This window comes from Oxyura jamaicensis, assembly GCF_011077185.1.
Source record: "Oxyura jamaicensis isolate SHBP4307 breed ruddy duck chromosome 1 unlocalized genomic scaffold, BPBGC_Ojam_1.0 oxy1_random_OJ106560, whole genome shotgun sequence".
Taxonomy (NCBI): domain Eukaryota; kingdom Metazoa; phylum Chordata; class Aves; order Anseriformes; family Anatidae; genus Oxyura; species Oxyura jamaicensis.
This window is the reverse complement of record NW_023303237.1, coordinates 987-24227: the sequence shown is the minus strand read 5'-3', so window position 1 is coordinate 24227 and position 23241 is coordinate 987. Positions and strand designations below refer to the sequence as shown.

General features: G+C 45.0%; 5 protein-coding genes across 5 annotated transcripts; 2 read left to right on the top strand and 3 right to left on the bottom strand.

Annotated features, from left to right (window-relative positions):
* Positions 1 to 3200: 3200 nt before the first annotated feature.
* Positions 3201 to 3689, bottom strand: LOC118156951 (histone H2B 1/2/3/4/6). The gene has a single exon (XM_035311198.1). The coding sequence runs from the start codon at positions 3626 to 3628 to the stop codon at positions 3248 to 3250; it is 381 nt and encodes a 126-aa protein (XP_035167089.1). The 5' UTR covers positions 3629 to 3689; the 3' UTR covers positions 3201 to 3247.
* A 238-nt stretch (positions 3690 to 3927) lies between these two features.
* Positions 3928 to 4415, top strand: LOC118156952 (histone H2A-IV). The gene has a single exon (XM_035311199.1). The coding sequence runs from the start codon at positions 3970 to 3972 to the stop codon at positions 4357 to 4359; it is 390 nt and encodes a 129-aa protein (XP_035167090.1). The 5' UTR covers positions 3928 to 3969; the 3' UTR covers positions 4360 to 4415.
* Positions 4416 to 10959: 6544 nt separating this feature from the next.
* LOC118156950 (histone H2B 1/2/3/4/6) lies at positions 10960 to 11720 on the bottom strand. The gene has a single exon (XM_035311197.1). The coding sequence runs from the start codon at positions 11385 to 11387 to the stop codon at positions 11007 to 11009; it is 381 nt and encodes a 126-aa protein (XP_035167088.1). The 5' UTR covers positions 11388 to 11720; the 3' UTR covers positions 10960 to 11006.
* Positions 11720 to 12250, top strand: LOC118156949 (histone H2A-IV). The gene has a single exon (XM_035311196.1). It carries the CDS (start codon positions 11735 to 11737, stop codon positions 12122 to 12124), a length of 390 nt encoding a protein of 129 aa, XP_035167087.1. The 5' UTR covers positions 11720 to 11734; the 3' UTR covers positions 12125 to 12250.
* A 14-nt stretch (positions 12251 to 12264) lies between these two features.
* Positions 12265 to 13843, bottom strand: LOC118156948 (histone H1.01). Its single transcript, XM_035311195.1, has one exon. It carries the CDS (start codon positions 13791 to 13793, stop codon positions 13137 to 13139), a length of 657 nt encoding a protein of 218 aa, XP_035167086.1. The 5' UTR covers positions 13794 to 13843; the 3' UTR covers positions 12265 to 13136.
* Between the last annotated feature and the right edge of the window lie 9398 nt (positions 13844 to 23241).

Here is a 23241-nt window from a genome sequence, read left to right as displayed (position 1 = left end):
AACAGGAGAAAGAAAGGAAGCAAAGACAAAACAGGACGATGGGCAGTACTGTTGACACATATGATACTTTGCAGTCAATGTTCATTCAAACAGCAATGCTGAATTGGGTCATTCCGAGTAGGAAATAGGTCATCTTTACACAAATCAATGGGAGCCTTTGAGAATCTAAGTGGGTATCTTGAGAATCTAAGAAATCTTGGCATAAGTTGCCTTCAAGTATGGCAAATGGAAAGGGAGGGAAAGGACGTAGAAAAAGGAAGCATGGTTTCCTTGTGGGAACAGAGTCCTGTCAAATGCAGAAGCATAAGCAGAACTGGAGTGAAATCTTCCTCTATGCAGTTAACACGGTGTACAAGGCATTTTTGTTTTGTATTGCTGTATAAGGGTTGGATTTTCCATCCCATGGAACCAGAACCCAAAACTCTTCTTCCAAATGTCATTCTGTGTTCAGGGAATCCACTTTTTGTTAAAACTGGAAAGCACACAAAAGGCTAGGGGAAGCACAGGCTGGTTGTGTCACTGTGTGCTGTTCCTGTGGGAAAGACAGTGCTTCAAGAGAACAAAAAGGTGCTAAAACTGCTTCTTTAAAATGTGCAGATTTCTTATTTGTCTTAAGTAAATTCCCATTTCCTTTGACATCAGGTTGGTAGACCCATGCCTGAGGAGTGATTTCAGCTTCCTCTTTCTCACCTTTCCATCTCATTTAGCACAATGTGTCTAGCAAGGCATCTAACAAACCTTACTGACTAATATGTGTTTGTTTTCTTATGTTTGTGACTGTGCTTGTAAACTCCCATAAGAAATTTGGTTTCTGCTGCCTGGGATTTACTTAGTGAACCTTCTGGTGCTGATTCCAGCTGTTTTTTCCATCTCTTTCCATGACATTTACCTTTCTCTCCCAGAAAATATGAAATATGCACTTGTGTCTATAGGGAGAATATTTGGCAGGCAATAAGTGGCAGAGAGATGACAATTGCTTGTCTGCAAAATCCAATAACAGGGTTTGAATTTAGAATCTCTTCTTATAAATAATAATAATAGTAATAAATGAGAGTTTATAAGGGTATGAGTCCTATGCAAATCAAAGTTTTAAACTATTTGGTAAAATATTTGCTCATATCAGTAATGGTAGTCATAGTTCTGAGGAAAGGAGGCACTTTCACACTTTATCTTCATCGCATGCCAAGATGTTCCTACAGTGTTAACTCTTCAACTGTGCTGGGCCCATATTAATTTGTTGTGTGGCTAATGATAGCACAGAAAATCAATGAATGATAACTATCATGTGTAGCTCTAAATTAGGCAAAGGGTGGATTTCCTGCACAACCTGTGCAAATGAGAATGTGTTGCTGGTGGATAAGAGGTAGGAAGACTCCTGGAAAACTTGCCCCTAGTGTGGGCTGAGTGAAGGATTTTGGCTGATGAACCCAGTCCTGGGTTGTCCCGAGTGCTGCCTGTGCATATTGCCCTGTGCCACACAGGGTGAGGGGCTGCTCCTTGCTGTGAACTCTGCTGGAGCCTCCCTTCCCGTGTGGAGATCCCTCCTGATGGGCTGTCCGTGTGTGGAGCTTGGAGCTGCAGGTGTAGCTACCATGTGAGGCAATGGAGACAGTATGCAGGCCGAAAACGCAAGGGAACTGAGGAAACAGCTGGGGAAAATGAGGAGGAGAGGGAGCAGTGGGGGCTAGTGCTGTGCAAGCAGGTCAGTGCTCTGCTGTGACTCAGTCCTGAGCTGCAAGCTGTCCTCTCCAAGTCTTCATTTGTGGCTATTTGCTGTGAGGGACAGGCTCAGTAATCCAATAAGAAAGGGATGAATGTGAGGTGGACACCACAGGCACTCTGTCCTGAAGCAGCAGAAGGAAGACCTGATGTCCTTGCCCAAGCGCTCCGGGGTCCCAGCACAATGACTTTTTTTGTTACAGTGATTTTTGAGACTGCTTGGTGTTGCTGCATCCCAATTTTCATCCGGAAAACAACCCTACACCCCCTTAACGGTAACGTCTGTGGGTAATAAACACCCTAACATCTCCGGGCATGGGCTAGGGCCCTCCCTCCCCTGATGTCTCTCATCAATGAGTGACACAGCCCTCGCCGGTGGGGTTTGCTGTCATTCCGGCCAATGGGGAGCGACGCCGCACGGGCTCAAATTGCCTTGTTAGGCAATTAACCTCCTCCGTTAGGATTTAACCTCCCGGCTCCGCACGTCGTGAGCCGGGGGCTCTCCCCGGGTGGCGGCTGTGCCAGCCCGGGCACTGCCCATTGCCTCGCGGGAGGTCCGTATGGCCGTGCGGCTCGAGCTGGCCGACCACGCTGTCTCCAAGGCCACCAGGTACACCAGCTCAGGTACATCGCTCCCGTATCGTTCCTTTTTGACTCATGGCTCCTTTCAGAGCCACCCACATTTGAAAGGCTTCGTCAATGCTCTCTGTCCTGTAAAGCTAGCTTGCATAATGCCTTTCGAGACCACCTTAAATACATATTTCTTTTTTCATTCTGCTGTTGCAGTTTTTCCACTGAAGATTAGATCTGTTACTTGACCTTATAAAACATACAGTGCCCAAAAAACTCCGGAAAGCCCGTCAGGGGGCAGTAGGGGCTAGGAAATCACAAAAAGTAAGCGTTAGACCTCATCCATCTGAATATGAATACTATTCCACCCTAAAATAATTCATGGTCTTGCATTAGCAACCTTAGAATAGAGAAATATTATGAAATACCTAATAAAATCCTCTAACGTATGTTTTAAGTCTAAAATAAATGTTTTCTTATTGGATTTGTTAAGGATTTCAAAGAGTTTAAGTATATTTGGTTATGTACGTTACTGCTAAAGTAAAGCCGATGATACAGGAGCAAGACCAAACAAATGAGCATCGACACGACTTCCCCTTTCTGCCTTTGCACGAACTAGGGATGCTCATTGAGCAGTGTCACACATGTGCAAGAATTGACACAAGTAACAGTGTAGCCCAGAAGAGTGCAGTAAAGGGTAGTGGTAATGAAGCTAGTACAGTCAAGTTATGACTATGGCATAGAAAGCAGTAAGTTAGAGTGCAACTAATAAGGTGTCAGGACCAGGAGATAAAATTATAGCTATAACACAATGACTATTAAATCATCCACATTGAAGATGTACTTAATTTCAGAGAATATGCTCTTGGTAATATTTAATGGAAATTAAAGCCCTTTCAGTGAGAACGTAGGTGGCTCTGAAAAGAGCCTTTGGGTTAAAAACAGGATCCGCAGCGCTCTACTTGGAGCTGGTGTACTTGGTGACCGCCTTGGTGCCCTCGGAGACGGCGTGCTTGGCCAGCTCGCCGGGCAGCAGCAGCCGCACGGCCGTCTGGATCTCCCGCGAGGTGATGGTCGAGCGCTTGTTGTAGTGCGCCAGGCGCGACGCCTCGCCGGCGATGCGCTCGAAGATGTCGTTGACGAAGGAGTTCATGATGCCCATGGCCTTGGACGAGATGCCCGTGTCGGGGTGCACCTGCTTCAGCACCTTGTACACGTAGATCGAGTAGCTCTCCTTGCGGCTCTTCTTGCGCTTCTTGTCGCCCTTCTTCTGCGTCTTGGTGACGGCTTTCTTGGAGCCCTTCTTGGGCGCGGGAGCAGACTTGGCCGGCTCGGGCATGGTGATCAGTGTCTCGCAACAAACAGCACTGCTATCGCACCCAGTCACAGCACCGCACTGCTGCACCGTCCTTACCGCAGCCGCTCTTATAGCGGCGCGATGCAGAGCAGCGGCTCCACCGCTCCGCGCCGCCATTGGCTGGAAGTTTGGCTTCGTGTCGTCACCTAACGCCAGCCTTCGGGATTGGGCGCCTTTGGATTCGCGCTGCCATTGGCTGCCGGCGTTTAGCCTCCCCCGCAGCCAATCAGCGCTGCTGCCGGCGGTCCGCCCGAGCTGAATATAAAGGGGCGGGGGGGGCCCTGGGCAGGTCGCTGCGTGCGGAGTTCGTTGGAGTCGTTGCGATGTCTGGGCGCGGGAAGCAGGGCGGGAAGGCGCGGGCCAAGGCCAAGTCGCGCTCGTCGCGGGCCGGGCTGCAGTTCCCCGTGGGCCGCGTGCACCGGCTGCTGCGCAAGGGCAACTACGCGGAGCGGGTGGGCGCCGGCGCCCCGGTGTACCTGGCGGCCGTGCTGGAGTACCTGACGGCCGAGATCCTGGAGCTGGCGGGCAACGCGGCCCGCGACAACAAGAAGACGCGCATCATCCCCCGCCACCTGCAGCTGGCCATCCGCAACGACGAGGAGCTCAACAAGCTGCTGGGCAAGGTCACCATCGCGCAGGGTGGGGTGCTGCCCAACATCCAGGCCGTGCTGCTGCCCAAGAAGACCGACAGCCACAAGGCTAAGGCCAAGTGAACGCATCTATGACAAATCTGGAACTAACCACAAAAGGCTCTTTTCAGAGCCACCCACAAATTCACAAAGAGTTGAATCATGCTTTGTAGATTTGTTTCTTTCTAATGAATGCTGGTGCTTAAGTGTAAATTGTTTCTTGTTAGCATTTGTCCTACCACTACCTGTCTGCCTGGGTGGTGATAGTTACTTTTGTGACTTTTCTACTCCACCCCACATTTAAAAAAAAAAAAATCTTTCAAGGTGTTAAACTTTTGCTGCACGTTTCATGAAATGCATGTTAGTGTTGCTGTAAAGTCTCCATATGGCTGTAACTACAGGGTAATACATAATAAAATCGTTGCATTATTCTGTAATATTTTTTCCTTGATTTGCCTGTCAAACGCAGGGCTGAGACATTCAGCCTGGGTGCTGCATGAGCTCTACTAGGGTTGTGGTGTTTACCCATTTAGCACTGGGGTCCCACAGCCTTGGATGGCTGCGTGTGCCCGGGGTATGGAGCCTCTCACGGGCAATGCGTTTTCAAGCGGAGGAGGGAATGAAAACAAACAAAAAAAAAACCACTAACAAAATAAAAACATATCAAACAATAACATGCGGTCCTGGTGTTGCCTCTGAACTAGTTCTTTCCCAGGGGAAGGGTTATCATTCCCTGCCTCAGGCCCCTTGGTGCTTTCCTTTTTATCGGCTCATTAACGCTGTTACGTGAGCGAGTGCCCGTAGCTTGCTTGGTGGAGCTGGCTGGGGCTTTCAGGTGGAGGAAGGCTGCCGCCGCCCCGCTGTCCACGCCGCTTTCGGTTTCGTTTTTCCATCGCTCCCGGCCGGATGCGCCGCGTCTTGCCCAGAACGCGCGGCGAGCTCCGAGCTCCCGGCCGTCCTCGGTAGCGGCTCGAAGAAGGGCTGTCGGGTTCCGAGCGGGACGCGATGCGCCCTTATGGCTGTTTCAGCGTTTTCTGTTGGGTCGCTCTGTTTGCCTCCAGCGTCGTTCTCCTGGCTTCAGCGAGGCTCCTCCGATTTCGCTTCCTCTACCCCCAGGTACTTCCCAAGAAAGATGTGGTCTAACATATCTGCACACCTGGTGTTAATTGACTTTAGCTTTCCTTAAATTGACTTGGGAATGTTTTCCCAGTCCGGGGGAGGAAAGTCTCCACTCCCCATCTGTTTGTTCCACGGTGTGAATTTGTCTTTGTATCGGCCACTGAGGATTGCAGCAGAAATGCAGGAGGGGCCCTGTGAACCCTATTGGGTACACCTGGATCATCCCGATGTTGTGTGAGAGGATCTTAATTCTAGCTCCTACACCATAGAAGACTTTCAGAAGAACAACCTTTGGGATTTCTTTACCTTATAAATGAATACTCTAGGATCAACAGTTCAAATGCAAAGGTGTGGAAGATATGATATTCATAATTATTCTTGTAAATGTCCCTCTTAGTTTCCTGTAGCATAATTAATTTTTGCGTTATATATCTGTAGTTTCCAATCATATATTCGGAAAACAGAGCCTTAAAAACGGTAAATAGGCCTGTAGGGCTGTGTGAGGTCTGAACTATGGAGGGTGTCAGGCCTCAAATGCATTTTGTACAGCCAGACACTTCCGTGGAGTTGCTTCATGAATGTGAACTTCCAGAACTGGGTAAGTGGATGGATTTTTGTTTTATTTTTGAAAACATTTCTTATAAGGTGAGCGTGAACACTCAGCCTCCTCACCAAAGGGCCCGGAGAAATTATCGGTTGCTTCCTTGCCGTCACCTTGGTTTCTGAAGAGGCAAAAAGAAGGAGGAAGGATCGAATGCCTGCCAGAAGGAGTCACGGAGGACTCAGCACCCCGGGCGAGCCGGGGCTGCGAGCGGCCTGGCCCCCCTCCGGGGCTGTGAGGACCGGTCCGACCCTGGGGCGGAGGGGGCCGGCGGCCTCCAGGGACGAGCCGGAGGAGCCAGCAGGGCACAGCTCGGGCCGATGCAAGGCGACAAGCGGGAAGAGACTCGGGGCCCAAGCATTCGAAAAGCCCGAGGTTGCAAGAAACGCCTGGGAAGGGCAAGAAAAGGGTCGGGGAGTTCAGCGAAGGGCAGACAAAAACTGTAAATAACCCCCCTTTGTTCTGAAGCTTCCTGATGTCCGCTGTTCCTTAAGCCCTGAACCATTTCCTCCTGAGACATCAGTTCTGTCATGCAAATGTTCTCAAGTGGAAAATTATGCATAATTAAAGAGCTGCTGAAGACTCCTCTGCCTTTTTGGTGTTTTCACAAGGGTTAATCGCTCTGATTGTTTTTATCAGCATTTTAGACCATATCAATGTCTGATTTTTGTCCGTATCAATAAACATGCAATTGACGTTTGCTATTATAAACCTGCAGTACAACACACGCTGTTTTTCCATGGGGTTTTGTGACATTTAAGTAGCAGTGTAAAACTAAAACTGCTCTAGCTTAGGTAACTGGCCTGCTCTTTCCTCCAAGACCTAAATGTGCATTACAACCGTGTGGCCAGCTCTGTTCTTCCATGGGCTTTGTGTCGATGATTTCAAACAGCAGGCTTTACGAGTTTCTCTGCGCAGGGAGTGAAACAGATTTGAATAAACTGGGCTTTTAAAGCCAGCTCGGCTCAGCCCAGGCAGCCGTATTTGCCTGCAGTGCTGTTAGCCTGGTCTTGTGCAGAGCACAGCGGGAGCTGTCCTATTCAAGGAACTATTCTGATGTGTAGAAAGACTGGGGATATCTCATTCCTATAGTAATGATCAAAAAAAACCAACAACACACTAACTGCAGAACAGAGAACAAATGGGTTGGCATCGCAGTGGTTGCTACTTGCTGCAAATGGAAAAGTGAATGCACACTAGAGAGGTATGCATTTCTTCATATCTCTGATGCTGCACAATGGTAGTGCATGTGTCTGTGTTTGTCAAAAATAAATTGAATTAATTTATTTTGGTTAAAGTTCAACGTAATTTTTTACAAGGAATATTTTTGAAACCTCTCTGATGGAAGCAGGAGGAAGAATCATGAAGTACAAATTACTTGCAACCACAAAATTATAGTAACAGTAATAAATAGTAATAAAAATAATAATGCAGCAGATGACTTCCAGAGGTTGTTTTGAACTGATGTAGGCCTGTTTCTGTGACCCCTGTCCCTAAGGACAGAGTTGCTCTGCTCTTTATGTTTCTTCTCTCCTTGTATGTATGTGAACAAGAGGCATTCCCAGCTGGATTCCTCTCTACTTCCAGACATTTTATGTAGTGAGATTTGTGTTATGTCTTGAGCTGTCCCTTGTTTAGATACAGCACAACCCAGAGATCACATTTTTGGTGCTGAGGACTCCATATTTTCATTTAAAATCTGAACTAGTCATATTCTCATTATTGATCAAAAGCATTAAATCAAAGTATAAATAAGACCAAATCTTTTTTCCATTCCTCCTGCTATTAATTTCTCTCTTAATGCTAGTTATTTTGAAATATACTCTTTCTTCATAAAACTGGAAAATAAAGACTTAGAAAGTGGCTAGAATAAAATAGCAATAATTGTCACTATGTTTAATAATAAATAGTCTCTGCCCACTAGGACAAACAACTTGAGTTGATAATTAGGTGAGCAAATATTGACTTACTCAAAACAAACAAACAAAAAAAGAAGTAGTATAAAATTGTTATAGCAGGCATGTGTTTTGTTCAGTTTTTGGATCAGCTCTGTGACATCAGTCATTTTATTTATCATTTCTGAAACTTATTCCAATTTAGTGCCTCAACAGGTAATCAGAGAAACATTGTTATTCTAGGTGGTGTATTTAACTTTAGCCAAAAAAAAAAAAAAAAAAAAAGACAAAAAAAAAAAATTGTTTCATTTTGCTTAACCCATAATGTTTGATAAATACAAAATTTACTGTGGGTATACTGATCTAGAGAAGGTATGTATTTCCAAAAATGCTACAAACTCTACTAGTCTATTGAAAAGAAAAAAGTAAGACAATGGCATTTTTTGACTATTTAGATTGTTCTCTTTATAGATCATTGTGGCTGATAATACACTACAGGCATAAATAACAGCGTAACTCTGACCATTTCATATAGAAAGTACTGATTAAAAAAAAAAAAAGTATTTTTACAACATTTGTATAAAGAAAAATAAATATACCCTGTATTTCTGTTGCTGTGAATAGAGAGATATTTTGAAGACAGGCACAGACAGTAGAAAAAAAATATGGTATAAATGGCCTGTTTAAAGATCATGGTTTATAGCAATTCCTGTACTGTGTGATGTATTTAAGATTATGCCACCCTACCATTCCTGGGCAATACAATCTGAGAAAAAATGTCTCATATAAGACAAAGAAAATTGCTTTGAACTGAATAGTAAATATTAAATGACATGAAAGATGTATGAATGCACCATCATGTGATTTTATATTCACACTATCGTCTTGATTAATTTTCAGTGTTCATCCTCCTGTGGAATTAAATTGTTACGTTTGCTATTCTTGCCTAGCCTAAATCCTACTGCTACTGCTGCTGGTGAAAAAAGCACGTACCCATTGTCCACAGTATCTGGGTTTTATCTTTGCAGTGACTTGGGTCTCAGCACTGGGATACAGAACAAAGGTTGGATTCCAAATAGATCTGAGGATGCATGTGTGCAGGTTGAAATGCTTTGTTCACATTATAGCCCAATAATGTTTCTGAGATTTAAATACCAATTGGAAGAAGAAATCATAAACAATAGTTTCTCTGGAGACAAACTTCAGGACTCTGGCAAGAACTGCACATACTGAAACAGTCTCATTGTATATACTGAACAGTCTTAAAATAGAGAGACAGAAAGAACGATCACACAAAATTTATGTGAAAGCTACATAAATGAAGCAGCCAGCATACAAAGACAGGAAAGGTTGTAGTAATGCTTGTGGATTCCTGAGTTAGGGGGACAAAATGCACCGCTGGGCTCTTGTGATAGGTGCAGTTTAAACTAAGGTTTTTATCTATTTATTTATTTATTTAAGGACAACAGGAATGAAATTGACTTTTACATAACTGATTACTAAGAATAATAGCTCCTGACAAATTGTTCCAATGATCATCACCACTGTCAAAATATGAGCGCTTTTAGATACTTTCTAAATTCCCTCTCTAGCCACCCACATATTCCATTACATAAGAGCCTAGAGACTGGAACACAGCATATTTTATTCAACTTTTTAAGTACTGGATGGATAGAGAGGCCCAGAAAATGAAAAGTATGTCAGAGTTTATACTAAGGTGCTTTGAGAGTGGATCTCCAGACACAGTTTGAAACTGCAGAACAGGGAGTGTGGCTCTTACCATCAGATGTCCAAAATCCAATCCAAGATGTCGCCCATCAGCCTTCAAGCTGAAATTAATTCCAGTACCTTAGTGACCAATGTAAGAGACTGCCTCTGTACCAGCACTACCAAACAACAGTCAGTACCTGAAAGCTTAACTTTGGGGTTCAGCAGTCCTTGTAGGGGGCCAAGTGTGCTGATGAGACTACAAGTTAACGTTTGGAATTAAGGATTATTCAGATCCATTTGGGGAAGAGGATGATTATGGCTCAGATCAGCATTTGCAGCAATGTCTAATTACCAAAGAATATACATGATGGGGAACTTCAGAAAAACAGTGATTTGAGGAATGAAAGACTTCAGGGTTGCTCAGTAACTAAAATAAACTCATGATACACAGTGGCTAATTTTGAAGTTCTTAATCATTTCACTATAACTGAGATATAAATATAGGAAACATGAAGTACATATGCAATAATATTCATCTTCACTTGGCATTTATGAGGAGAATATTCTCTCCTAAAGAAGATGTAGGGAGAAGCTGTGCAAACTACTGCAAAATTCACATGTACAGAAGAAAATTGCTGAAGGTAAGTAACTCTTAGGAAAAAAGACTGTTTTATTAACCATTATATGCTTTTTTAGATGTGGAGGCTGATAGCTAGTAACAGCGATTAACAGCTTATCAAGAAAGCAATTCTTACTATTTAAGTTTTTACATTACAGTGCACTCTGGACACCTGCTTCAGTTCAACTCTGAAATATATACGAACTGAGGCACCCTCAAGCGGTAGACGTCGTTACAGCAGCTACAACACTGTACGCAGAGCTTCCATTAACAATGTAATTAAATTCGCTTTCGAGAGTTAATCATCTACGCAAAGTTTTCCTTACATTTGCAGCAGATACCTGAAAATCGTAGGGAAACTGAAACCGGACATTGATCAGGATGCATTGTACAATAAATATGTAAATTTAAAAACAACAAAACAACAGTTAAAAAAGTAAACCCATAAGAGTTTCACCTAGGGGGAAAAAATAATAATAATAAGAAAAATTTACAATAAATACATTACTTCCACATACATAAAAAAAAAAAAAAAAAAAAAAAAAAAAAACACCTTTTCATTTCCTGGTACTCAGAACTAGCTATTTTTATTTATTTTATTATTATTTTTTTTTTTTTTACCGTAATTAGTTTTAACTGTAACTTCAGGACGGTAAAGGAAGATCACACCAAGTCACATCTAGAATCGCCCCCCCCATCCCCCCTTATGTAACTATGCAGCCCTTTTATTGAAAAGGTGGGTGGCTCTGAAAAGAGCCTTTGGGTTAAAAACAGGATCCGCGGCGCTCTACTTGGAGCTGGTGTACTTGGTGACCGCCTTGGTGCCCTCGGAGACGGCGTGCTTGGCCAGCTCGCCGGGCAGCAGCAGCCGCACGGCCGTCTGGATCTCCCGCGAGGTGATGGTCGAGCGCTTGTTGTAGTGCGCCAGGCGCGACGCCTCGCCGGCGATGCGCTCGAAGATGTCGTTGACGAAGGAGTTCATGATGCCCATGGCCTTGGACGAGATGCCCGTGTCGGGGTGCACCTGCTTCAGCACCTTGTACACGTAGATCGAGTAGCTCTCCTTGCGGCTCTTCTTGCGCTTCTTGTCGCCCTTCTTCTGCGTCTTGGTGACGGCTTTCTTGGAGCCCTTCTTGGGCGCGGGCGCAGACTTGGCCGGCTCGGGCATTGCTGGCGACAGGACTGTCTCAGAGAGCGGCTTGCACTCAGCTGACTACAGGAGAACGAACGTAGGGGGAAGCGCCCGCGGGCCATTTATTTATACCGCCCCTATGCAAATGAGCAGCATTCCTTTTGCCTTCTGTCATTCGTCAGAACGCGACCACGCATCATCCTTCCTCCACAGCCGTTCTTTATTGGTCTGAATTGGATTCGGCCTCTGATTGGCTGCTCGGCAAAGCCCTAGGTGTCAGCCTATCAGCGCGGGGGCTCCGGCCCATAGCGGGGGTGTAGCCGAGTGCCGCCGATTCTGCGCTGCGTTCAGCCGCTGGCTGCTGTGCGGAGCGGCTCGCCGCGATGTCTGGGCGCGGGAAGCAGGGCGGGAAGGCGCGGGCCAAGGCCAAGTCGCGCTCGTCGCGGGCCGGGCTGCAGTTCCCCGTGGGCCGCGTGCACCGGCTGCTGCGCAAGGGCAACTACGCGGAGCGGGTGGGCGCCGGCGCCCCGGTGTACCTGGCGGCCGTGCTGGAGTACCTGACGGCCGAGATCCTGGAGCTGGCGGGCAACGCGGCCCGCGACAACAAGAAGACGCGCATCATCCCCCGCCACCTGCAGCTGGCCATCCGCAACGACGAGGAGCTCAACAAGCTGCTGGGCAAGGTCACCATCGCGCAGGGCGGGGTGCTGCCCAACATCCAGGCCGTGCTGCTGCCCAAGAAGACCGACAGCCACAAGGCCAAGGCCAAGTGAATGCAACGGAAAGGCTGCACGTTGTCACATCTGGAGACAATAATCCAAAGGCTCTTTTCAGAGCCACCCACAAAATCATAAAAGAGCTCAGTAATCCGTAATACAGTTACGCAGTTGCATGAACTACTCAACCCGTTCTGTTTTTTTTTCATATGTTTATTATCGGTATCTTTGTATGGGCCATAGTAGCAACGCTTTCCATGTTTTCGTTAACAACGTCGTGCTATAATGTTCTCCCAAAATAAGTTCTTTCTGGGACGAGACACAATACTTTTAGTTCTTAAACCAGAGAAAGCGACAACAACCCACTTCGGTGTGAGGTCCCGCCTCCGTCCCGTCCCCGTCCCCCTTCCGCCTTTTCCTTCCTTACGAGCGGCAGCAGCCGCCGCACCAGCCGCGATCTTCTCCGGAGAAGCGCGCGGGGAGGGGGAAGGGGGCAGCGGGCTGGGCTCGGCGCTGGCCAATCCTTGGTCAGGGCGGGCTTTTCCAATACCTAAAGCTCCTTTTCTTTCTCAAAAGGGACAAAAGGAATTGGAGAGCTCACGGCTGTTTTCGGGGCGGTAAGAAAAGCCTCCCCTCCTCCCCCCGTAGTACACAGAAGCATTTAAGGAGGCACCTTCAGAAATACAACACATTAGACATGGCTCAGTAGTAGCGTGCCTGGCAAATCCATTACTTTTGTTACAAAATATATACTTAAAAAAAGTTACAACCGATTTTTATCAAATCATTATAAAACATTTCGTCATGGCAGTCAAACCAATTACTCGGCAAAAGATGCACAAGTCTACACTTCCCTAAAAGCCGCCGCGCTATACCTTGCTCGTTAGGGTTCGCTTCAGAAATCGCAGGGGAAAGAGACAATTGACCTCTGACGACTTACGAATTTCTGAATCCTTGTTGCAGGTGACTGACGACCTCGGTGCCTCAGCTCCTTTAGGGAAAGTGTGGGTGGCTCTTAAAAGAGCCGTTGGATAACAAAATATGTACAGCAGGACTCTTCTGGGATAATTTACTTCTTCTTGGGCGCCGCCTTCTTCGCCTTGGCTGCTTTTGGCTTGGCAGCTTTGGGCTTGGCAGCCTTGGGCTTCACTGCCTTGGGCTTGGCCGGGCTCTTCGCTGCCTTCTTGGGGCGGCCAGCCTTGGCGGCCTTCTTGGGGCTCTTGGTTGCTTTCTTGGTAGCGGCGGCCGCCGGCTTCTTGGCTTTCTTGGGGCTCTTCTTCACCGCCGCCTTCTTGGGCTTCTTGGCGGCGCTGGCGGGCTTCTTGGCCGCCGGCTTCTTGGGTTTGGCCGCGGCCGCCCGCTTCTTGGGCGCCTTCTCCTTCACTTCGCCGGGCTTCTTGCTGAGGCGGAAGGAGCCGGAGGCGCCGGTGCCCTTGGTCTGCACCAGCGTGCCCTTGCCGACGAGGCTCTTGAGCCCCAGCTTGATGCGGCTGTTGTTCTTCTCCACGTCGTAGCCGCCGGCGGCCAGCGCCTTCTTGAGCGCGGCGAGGGAGAGCCCCTTGCGCTCCTTGGAGGCGGCCACGGCCTTGGTGATCAGCTCGGTGACGCTGGGGCCCGCGGGCTTGCGCGCCTTGGAGCCGCCCGCCGCCTTCTTCGGCTTCTTGCCGGCGGCCTTGGCGCCGGGCGCGGGCGCATCGGGAGCGGCGGCGGGAGCAGTCTCGGACATCGCGGCGGCGTCCTCTGCGGAGCAGGCGAACACAATTGGGCTGGTGCGGGTCAGATGCTCGTATTTTTAGAGAGGAGCCGCGCGGTGATTGGTGCGTTGCAGAGCCCGCCCCGCTGCACGGCCGGGGAGCCCTTCGGTGTGCTCGATTTGTGTTTCTTTGGACTAACAAAAGTGTATTTTCCTCGGAATTTCTGCCACCAAATCGCCCCATCTCCCCGGGGAGGGAAGAGAAGACCAGGTACTTGCGTTCGGGAGAGTTTCCAGCCGCGGACACGCATCCTGAGATAAAGGAGAAGCCAGAAATCCCGTGTGCTGCTGCTGGAGAGACCTCTGAAGAGAGAAACTTTTGTTTTTCATTGCAAATTAAAAATTTCCTTTCGACATAAATGTCACAGCAACGACTATGTGTGATTCTTTAGAGGGTTTTCTTGTGGTCCAAACCAAAATCTGCCGATTTAAAGCTATTTTGACTGTTTAAATTGATTTTGAAGAGGAGGAAGTAACACAGACTCCTCTTTCAGCTCTGAATATGGATTAAGAACCGGTTCCTTTGACCATGTGTTTTACCTCCTAAAACGCTAAAGTCTATTGAAATAGTGTCTCATACTACCTCCTACTGCACTTATTATACAGCCATAAGCAATTTGTTAATGTTTGGAAATCTATGAACATGTAGCTGTTTTATTTTGTCTTCCTGATTTTACTAGATAGGAGGCAAACTTACCCTGCTGCCTTGTGCTTTTTTTCCTTTGTTTGTTTTCCATATGAATTTTAGTACTAATTATTTAAAAGATCAATATATATTTTTTTTCATGTTGCATTTCTATTTCAAGTAACTCAATACCCTACGTTACAAAACAGCAGCTTTCTAACAGAAAGCAATCTCCTAAACTTCTGGTTATTTTTATTGATATTACTTTTGTGTCTCTAGTAATTTAAGATGTGGAGGGCCTAACATTGCAGTTATGTAGTTAGGTTCTTACTCTGCCCAGAAAGCATTATCTTGTTTTGTATTTTCTATAATAGCTGAAAAATTTAAAACCACGTTACTTTTTTTTTTTTTCTGTACCTCTCACACAGTGTATGCAGACAAAGGTTTCAATAAAGCTAATGCTGAAGCTTCTTCCACTCAAAAAAAAAAAGAAAGAAAGAAAGAAAGAAAGAAAAAGTGAAGAAAAGAAAAAAAGCCCAGCTAATTCTTTATTGTGCATTTTACAGTCATAGAAATGAGGAACTGCTTTCCTGACAAGAACTCATTGTGATAACCTGGGTTTCAATTAGGGGAGTGGTAGGCCATAGTTCACTCCTAAAGAACCAGGAAGAATTCAATCAATATTGATATCTGGTTGAAGATCATGTAATCTGCTGAAAACAGGATGGAGTTCTGGAATAATACTACTGAATCTGTACCTGATTATAAAGAAATATATTATCCATTGCCTTTTAATAGTTATTTAAGAATCACACAAATACTACACTTTGACCTAGCTTTCTCATTTTCTTTGATGTCACTAGATATAGCACATAATAAAAACACAATTTATGCAGATATTGGCAACCAAAATTTCAAATTGTATGAATGCTTAGCTTTAGATAAGTGTAATTCTATTTCCACCTCATTTTTTTTTCATTTACAGCTGCTGTTTTGTCAATACTAAACGTGTATACAACATGAAAATGTTAGTTTTTTGTTAATTTGGGTTTCACTGAAAAAAAAAACCGTAAACCAAATACTATAAAGATAAACAATGCAACCTGCATCCTAGAAGACAAAACTATGCAGGAAAAGTGCATTTGAGCTCTGTAATGTTACAAGAGGAAGGTGATAGAAGGAGGTATCTCACTGGAGCTTTCTAGATCTTGTTTGTAAAAATTATTCAGCACAAGATAAGGATATAAGAATGAAATATATCAGAGTGAATGTGGATATTGAAGACATACCTCAGTGAGTTACCAAAATTGAAGTAAAATAAGAATTTTTGTTAGCTCATTTTCCACGTGTGCTCATAAACCAATGAATAAGATGTTCCAGTGACTTGATTACATAGGGCAATATCTAGCAGGGCTTGGAGATGACATTTAACAGCTGCCAAGAGACTTCACAGCACATCAAGACAGAAGAAAGGTGTAGATCATGTATGACGTGCCCGCAGAATGAAAACTGTTCCTGCCCAATCTTGTTATTTTGAACTCATGTGCATTAACTTCAGTAACCTTCAGTGAAGCAGATTTAAATATTGCACCCTTCAGTAGTGGCTTCACAAGGTGTTGATCTGTGTTTATTGGGGGCTGTCTGCCTAGCTTTTCTCCCAGCACTTGCTACCCTCTCCCTTTCCCAGCAGGGCCAGCTAATAATATGAGTAGCAGCTTCTGATCTACAACAGTTATAGCTTGTAACCTTAAAATAAGATGAAGTAACTTCAGAAATATCATGACATGGGGATAACACTAGGTTCTGCAGCAAAGGTGGAAAATAACCTCAGCAACACAGAACTGATGTTTGGAACACATCATCTCTATGTGAAAGATATACATGCAGGACCAATATTTTGGAAAGTTATAATGCATTTGGGAGTTTGAAAAAGAGTTTGCTCCACAGTCAGAACAGATAGGTAAGAAGGAACGGAGAAATTTAACCAGGCAAATAAAAAAGGTGGTGAAGGATTCTAAAGAAAGCAGGAATCACAGTTTCACCTCTAAGTGAGCAAATGAGAAAAAGGAAAAAAAAAAATCTTATTTTAGGCATGTTAGTCATTTTAGGCATCTTTTGTTATAGAAAGACCTCAACAAGAGGCTCTACCTAAACTCTTGCCTGCAGTTTGGCTTTCCCAATAAGGAGAGTGGAGGGAGGTAGACTCCTTCATTCATTAAAAAAAGGAGGAGAATGACATCAGGATCTCCAGAGCTGCCTTTGGAGAGATCATCACTGTAATATCTGCTATATCTGAATGACTTCAATTCCTCTCACTTCATGGGCAGCCCAGCAGGCTACACTACATCACAAACCAGTACATGATTGCAATCTGAACACTACAAGTCACTTCCCTTCAGACACCCATCTCTGTCCAACTTTTGTGTTTTTCTATTAAGACCTCTTGGCGTAAGCGAGGAGACACGAACCACAGCCGAGAGACGGTGCAGCATGTGAGAACTATCAAACATTCCCATCTCCAGTTTAGGACCTGCCAGTACTAGTTCCTCAGAAAATGATCTCTGGGTTATATTTAGATATGTGTGCAATAATGCAGGGTAAGATGGAAGTTGTTCTCAAGGAATTTGGTTAGGAGGCATTAGCATGAGAGCTAGCCATGCAAACATGGTTCATGGGCTACTCTACCAGCTGTAGGAGAGTCCTGTGATGGATCTTTCTTAGACAGCTGGAGAAAGCACAGTGGGTATGCCTGAGCAGCACAGCCTCTTCCTTTCCTCCACGCAACAATTTCAGGAGATTTAGGTGAGGGTCTTTACGCCATGTGCTGCACTCCTGTGTACATGTTCCCCAGGAATGAGGTGTAAATACTCCCTGCAACCGTGATTACTCTCATATTACAATGTTACACCCATGTCTTACTTGCCCTCAGTGACTTCATCCTTTATCCGAGTTACAAATGTAATAACTCTTGTGATCCAACCAGCCAGCACAGTTTAACAGCTTTTTAACCCTTTACTAAGCAATTTTAAAGTAGTACCTACCAAACTACAAACTCATTGCAGTTCGGCAAGTCTTTGCCTACATAATACCAATGTTGCTGCCAATGCTGTTGTTAAGACTCCCAGGTGTAATGAGGCCATGAAGGGCTTTTTTAAGCCAGCATAAGGCTAAGCATTTGTAGTGGGCAGGACAAGTAGGGTAAGGCAGTGGGTGACTGTCTCTGTAGACTCAGCTTCCTGGAATGTTGCACACTCCTCCCTGTACTCTTGGTTAAGGGATGGGGCACTTAGTGAGGCCTCCCCTGCATCATTGCTATGCCATGTCATTTTGGAACTGAAAACCTAGTCCTTAACCTGGATATGGCAATAGAGGAACAGGGAAGGATGCCTTTCTTGGTGCTGTCCATAGGGGAAAGGAAAATAAGCAACAAAATTTTGGAGGCCAAAACCTTCCCCTGGAGCAACGGAGAAAAAAGATGCACTTTGCTCCGTACCATACAGGAGCCTTCACTGCTGACTAGATTAAAATATTTTTACTTTTCTCACACACCAGTGAAGAAATGGTCTTCATTGTCAGTCAGCTATCAAAGAACAGTATTATTCATGTCTTAAAGAACTTTGGTCTTCTAAAACTAAAGTAAGGCATTTGACAGAGGAACTTCTGGACCACCCTGGCATGCTTTGAATGTAGTCACCAGCCAGAGATCAAGAATGTCAGGCCCTGAGGCAAGCTGTCTCTGATAGGTAAGCAACTTTAACAGAAGCTCAGCCATCCATGACTCCCCAAAGAACTCCTTTGCACTCAAATTGTCAGCACTTTTCTTCTACCTTCATTTAATAACAGTGAATGTAACCAAGAAAGTGTGCTACGACATTGTCCTTTCAGAGTAGTGTCTCCATCAGCACAGAGGCCTGACTGCTCAGACCAGTGAGCAGCCCACACAGAGCAATGCTGAGCAGCCTGCTCTTACTCCCCAGAACCCCTTGGCAATTCTGCACCCTTTCTGCTCTCCACTGTTTTCTACTTTTGTGCCAGTGCTCCCCGTGAATGCTGCTAAGAGCAGCACTAGTGCTTGCAGGGAACAATACGATCAATCTACATGCTCTTCTACCTCCAGTTAGAGCTGTGTTTGACATTTCTCAGGGGACAAAGTGACTTTGGGCTGGTACATGCATACAGAGCAGGTCCACAGTCTAATGTCTCCCTGATGGGTAACACCCCAGGTGCTGATGAGATAAGATGCAAGGTAGATTTGGGTTGCAACCCAATAACAACCTTTTTTTTTTTTTTTTTTTTATTTCTGTTGTCACACAGGCAGTGACAGTGGTACCCAAATACCATGTAGGCTGGGCATGTGCCATCACTGAGGGCCAAAGTGTTTTGTCATTCACCTTGTGAAGTTGCTCTTGCTAGGGGATGCTGCCTTGCCAGTTTTACTGAGCTGTGGGGGTGAAACAGGTCCTTGCTCCAGATAGTGCTGTTTATGCCATCATTCTAGAGCAGGAGTATCACAAGGTAGCATTAGGTTGGCTGTGATGTAGGCTTCCTGTAGAAGACAGCAAAAACGGGTTTTGAAGAGGTATTCAATGCTGTGCTGTAGCTTATGTTTTTTATAGCACATGCTTCGCAGCTGTGCAAGCTAAGTGCTGGTGCCAGAGAGGCACTGTCCCTGGTTAGGAGGTCACCCAGGCTGCCAGGGACACTGGTAGGTCTGGCTGGTGCCCCTATTTCCCCACAATAAACAAGTGAGGGCAGTCACTCAGCACTCCTGCTATCAGACAGCTAGGAAGCCAGGAATTTGGCTTCACAGGCTGATGAGTGAGATCTCTGTGTACAGTGTGGGCACATTCAAAAAGTCCTGGCATTTTATTATTTCATGTATTTTGTCTGCAACCTGCCTGGGGATCCTGATGGACGACAGGTTGACCACGAGCCAGCAGTGTGCCCTGGTGGCCAAGAGGGCTAATGTGATCCTGGCGTGCATTAAAAGGAGCGTGGCCAGCAGGTCAAGGGAGGTGATCCTCCCCCTCTACTCTGCCCTGGTCAGGCCTCACCTGGAGTACTGTGTCCAGTTCTGGGCTCCCCGGTACAAAAAAGACAGGGATCTCCTGGAAAGAGTGTAGCGGAGGGCCACAAAGATGATATGGGGCCTGGAGCATCTTCCCTCTGAAGAAAGGCTGAGACACCTGGGTCTGTTCAGCCTGGAGAAGAGAAGACCGAGAGGGGATCTTATCAATGGGTACAAATATCTGAGGGGTGGGAGATGGAAGGATGTAGCCAACCTCTTCTCAGTGGTTTGTGGGGATAGGACAAGGGGCAATGGCCGCAAAATAGAGCACAGGAAGTTCTGCACTGACATGCGAAAGAACTTCTTCACGGTGAGGGTGACGGAGCACTGGAACAGGCTGCCTAGAGAGGTTGTGGAGTCTCCTTCTCTGGAGATATTCAAGGCCCATCTGGACGCCTACCTGGGCAGCCTGCTCTGAGGAACCTGCTTTGAGGAACCTGCTTTGGCAGGAGGGTTGGACCTGATGATCTTTTGAGGTCCCTTCCAACCCCTACAGTTCTGTGATTCTGTGACTCTATGTGTATGCTAGTCTGAGGAAGTAGTTAAGTAGGTAAGTGTATTAAAGTCTAAACCTTGGCCTTCCTGATACAGATTTTTTTTTTTTTTTTACATACTGAAAATATAATGAATCTTTAGTTGATTTGTACATGAAATAAAGAGCAGAATAACAAGCTTAACTAGTGTGCTGTTTGAGTTTAGAAGTCTGTAACACCTTTCATTTAACTATATGATTTAAAGACCAGGAAACAAAGCCAGCATTGAGCAGCTATGGGCAGGGATTAGCCTCTGTCCAGCTCTATAGAGGTAGCAGGTAGAGAGAAGCCAGGTGGGTTTTAGTGTTTGTGGATTTATCCAAACTGCAATAGGAGGCCTTTACAAGGAAGGAAATCTCCTAGTCCCCATAACCCAAGTCTGTTGAGAAAAGGGCCTGCTGATTATTTGAGTAATTCTGATACCAGCTGTCTAGATTTAATGCATGTTCACTTAAATAAGTTTGATTTTCTGATCTTTCTGATCTTCTGATGGGAGGGCGGCAGAAAGAGAGGGAAAGAAAAAAAATGAACAAACAAACAAACAAAAACAGTGTAGGATAAACAGTTGTACCAAAACCTAAGTGGAGACAAAGGTGTAATCTCTGCTTTTTCTTTAATTAATTCTTTAGAATAAAAGAGGCTTTAGTATGCTTGGGTGCATGGAAAAGCTTTCAAGGGTTACTCCTGTCAGCCACATCACTGTACAAGGACAGAAATATTTGTTTGCTTTTGACACTAAGGAAAAAGTAAAGGATTCTTGTACTTAAAAAGTATTAGTTTATTATTATTATTATTATTATTTTACATTATTATTTTACAACAAGTACTTATTCTCATAATATAGTGATTCTCGAAAATGATTTTAGCTCTCTTTTTTGTAACTTCCTTCCCACTAGGGTGGCAGGACCACCTGGTTCCTGGTTATGGCCTCTTCAGTGATGAGGGAGACATTTGCTCATGCTCAGATAAGGTCAGTATCAGGGACACATAACTCTGGGAGGGGACAGAGGGGGAATACAGGGTGTAGTAGTAGAACTTGATTCTGTAGTTAGGGAATCCTGGATCCTGAGCAGGGAGAAATGAATGGGCAATATGTCTGGGGCAGCCTTGAGATTTTGCTGCCCTTTGTAATGCATTCTAGATAGCGACTTGTTATCATAACACTGCAAGAACTGAGTCATTCACCAAAAAAAAAAAAAAAAAAAAAAAAAAGGCAAGCAAGCAAGCAAACAACAACAACAAACTGTCTTGTGGGCCTATACCCCATCTGTGACAGAGGCCAGTTAATTTTTTTTTTTTTTTTTTAAAAAAAGGAGTATAAATGATCCCTTAGCTCCTAATGATTTGTAGGCCAGAGACACCCTGAGTCAGAGGGGATGTCTTTGAATTGGAGAATCCTGAATGGATTTTTTATCCGGTGTTTATTGACTTTCTCTGTATATAGCAGCTCTCGTTTCTCCTGCTTTAGGATGTGATTTAGCATGACAAATAATAAGAGCCTGAGGGACAGGAACATTGAAAGTGAGTGTGGGAGATGGGGAAACAGTTGATGAACATGTATACTAAGTGGAGTTTATCTATTTTGTTGAGGATAATCTCATTTATATGCAGTCAAGTGATCTGTCTGTGTGTGTTTGCAAAAAGCTGGAAAATGTACTTTCTATGGTGCAGATTAAGTGGGATAAAGTGGCAACCAGCACAGTGGGAGAGCTGAACACCCTTTCTTGTGACTGAGGCGAGATGAAGACGATATGTCTTTAGTGGAAGGAACGACAAGTAATTTGAAAGGACAGAGGAAAACATCAGAAACCTTCAAGGCCAGGCAGGGAGATTCCTCTATAAAATATCAGAGCTGAAAGATACTGGGAAAGAATAACCTCATCATTATATATTTAGATCCCATCACTTGTACAGACCTTCCCTCCTGGAGTCACCATGACTGAGGCAGAACCAATGCCAATGCCAGCGAGAGAAAAGCTTGTCAGAGTTCCCAGAGCCTTTCATCTTGACAGGCTTTCCTCAGTCTCTGGATAATGAGGTGTGTATCAGGATTGTAGTCACACTCTCCATACTGGAATTATGCAAATCTTACAGCCCCAGAGGGCTTTGAGCTACTGAAAGGAGCCCTATAAGGACAGCCAGCAGAAACTGAGGTATGGCTTTAATTGTTGTGATGACTGACTTTCAGTTGTGAGGTTGTATCACAGCAACAAATACATATTATATGGAAAAAAAAAAAAAAAAAAAGTACCTATCCACTCAGTATGATGTCAGATCTTTGTAGTCATGGAGGTACACATGCACATAGCTGAAGTAGCCACTTTTGTTGTGCATTTGATGTGCATGACTAATTTTCATCCAATAAGTAGCAGTGATCTAGATGGATGTATAATCCTTTTTAAGCGTGACCAGGGTATCTGTGACTTAATCTTAAGCAACACTCCAGACACAGGAGAGAAAAAAAAAGATCAACTCCAGCTCCATGCTGATAAGGCCCATCATGGATTCGACATTGATACCACAGCCTGAGAGTCAGGTCTAGCCAGTTTCTACAACAAGATGCACTCTTCTCTCTAACCTGAAGTGAAAGCACAGAAGTGGCTTTCTTAATGCCCTGTAGCACAAATCAGATGCCAGCATAAGGCCATGGCAGTGACCCATCACGTCTTACATTTAGCAGCCAGTTCTCTGCACTACCATTGAGTTCTTGCAACATGACCTCAGAAGTGCTGAGACATGGTTCACATGATCTTAGCAACAGCAGTCTTCAGCAACAGTCACACAAGTTGCTTGTTTCAAAAAGTGGCTAACATGGGTCTTAGACTAATTTATGGTTGTGCAGAAGTGAGCTAAGAATTTCTTTCCCCATCTGCAAATCTATTCTATCTCTTACTTGTGCTTAAGTCAGTTCTCAGGCTCATGTGTATCAAACTGATGTAGCATAGTCACTTATATAAGGAAATCTTTGATGCAGACAAATATCTTGGAATGAATGACAAAAAGGCTTTCTTGAACTTACAGCAATGGACTGGGGGAAAATGGCTTTCCTACAGTTGCCTGGTGCAGCATGCAGGGTGTTCTGAATGCAATAATTCAGAGAAGTTATCACCTGGAAACACAGCGGCCCAGTGGGAGGTGACCTCCCCGCTTCTGCTCTCAAGAGCAGTCCCCAGGAGTCATGTAAACATGATCGAA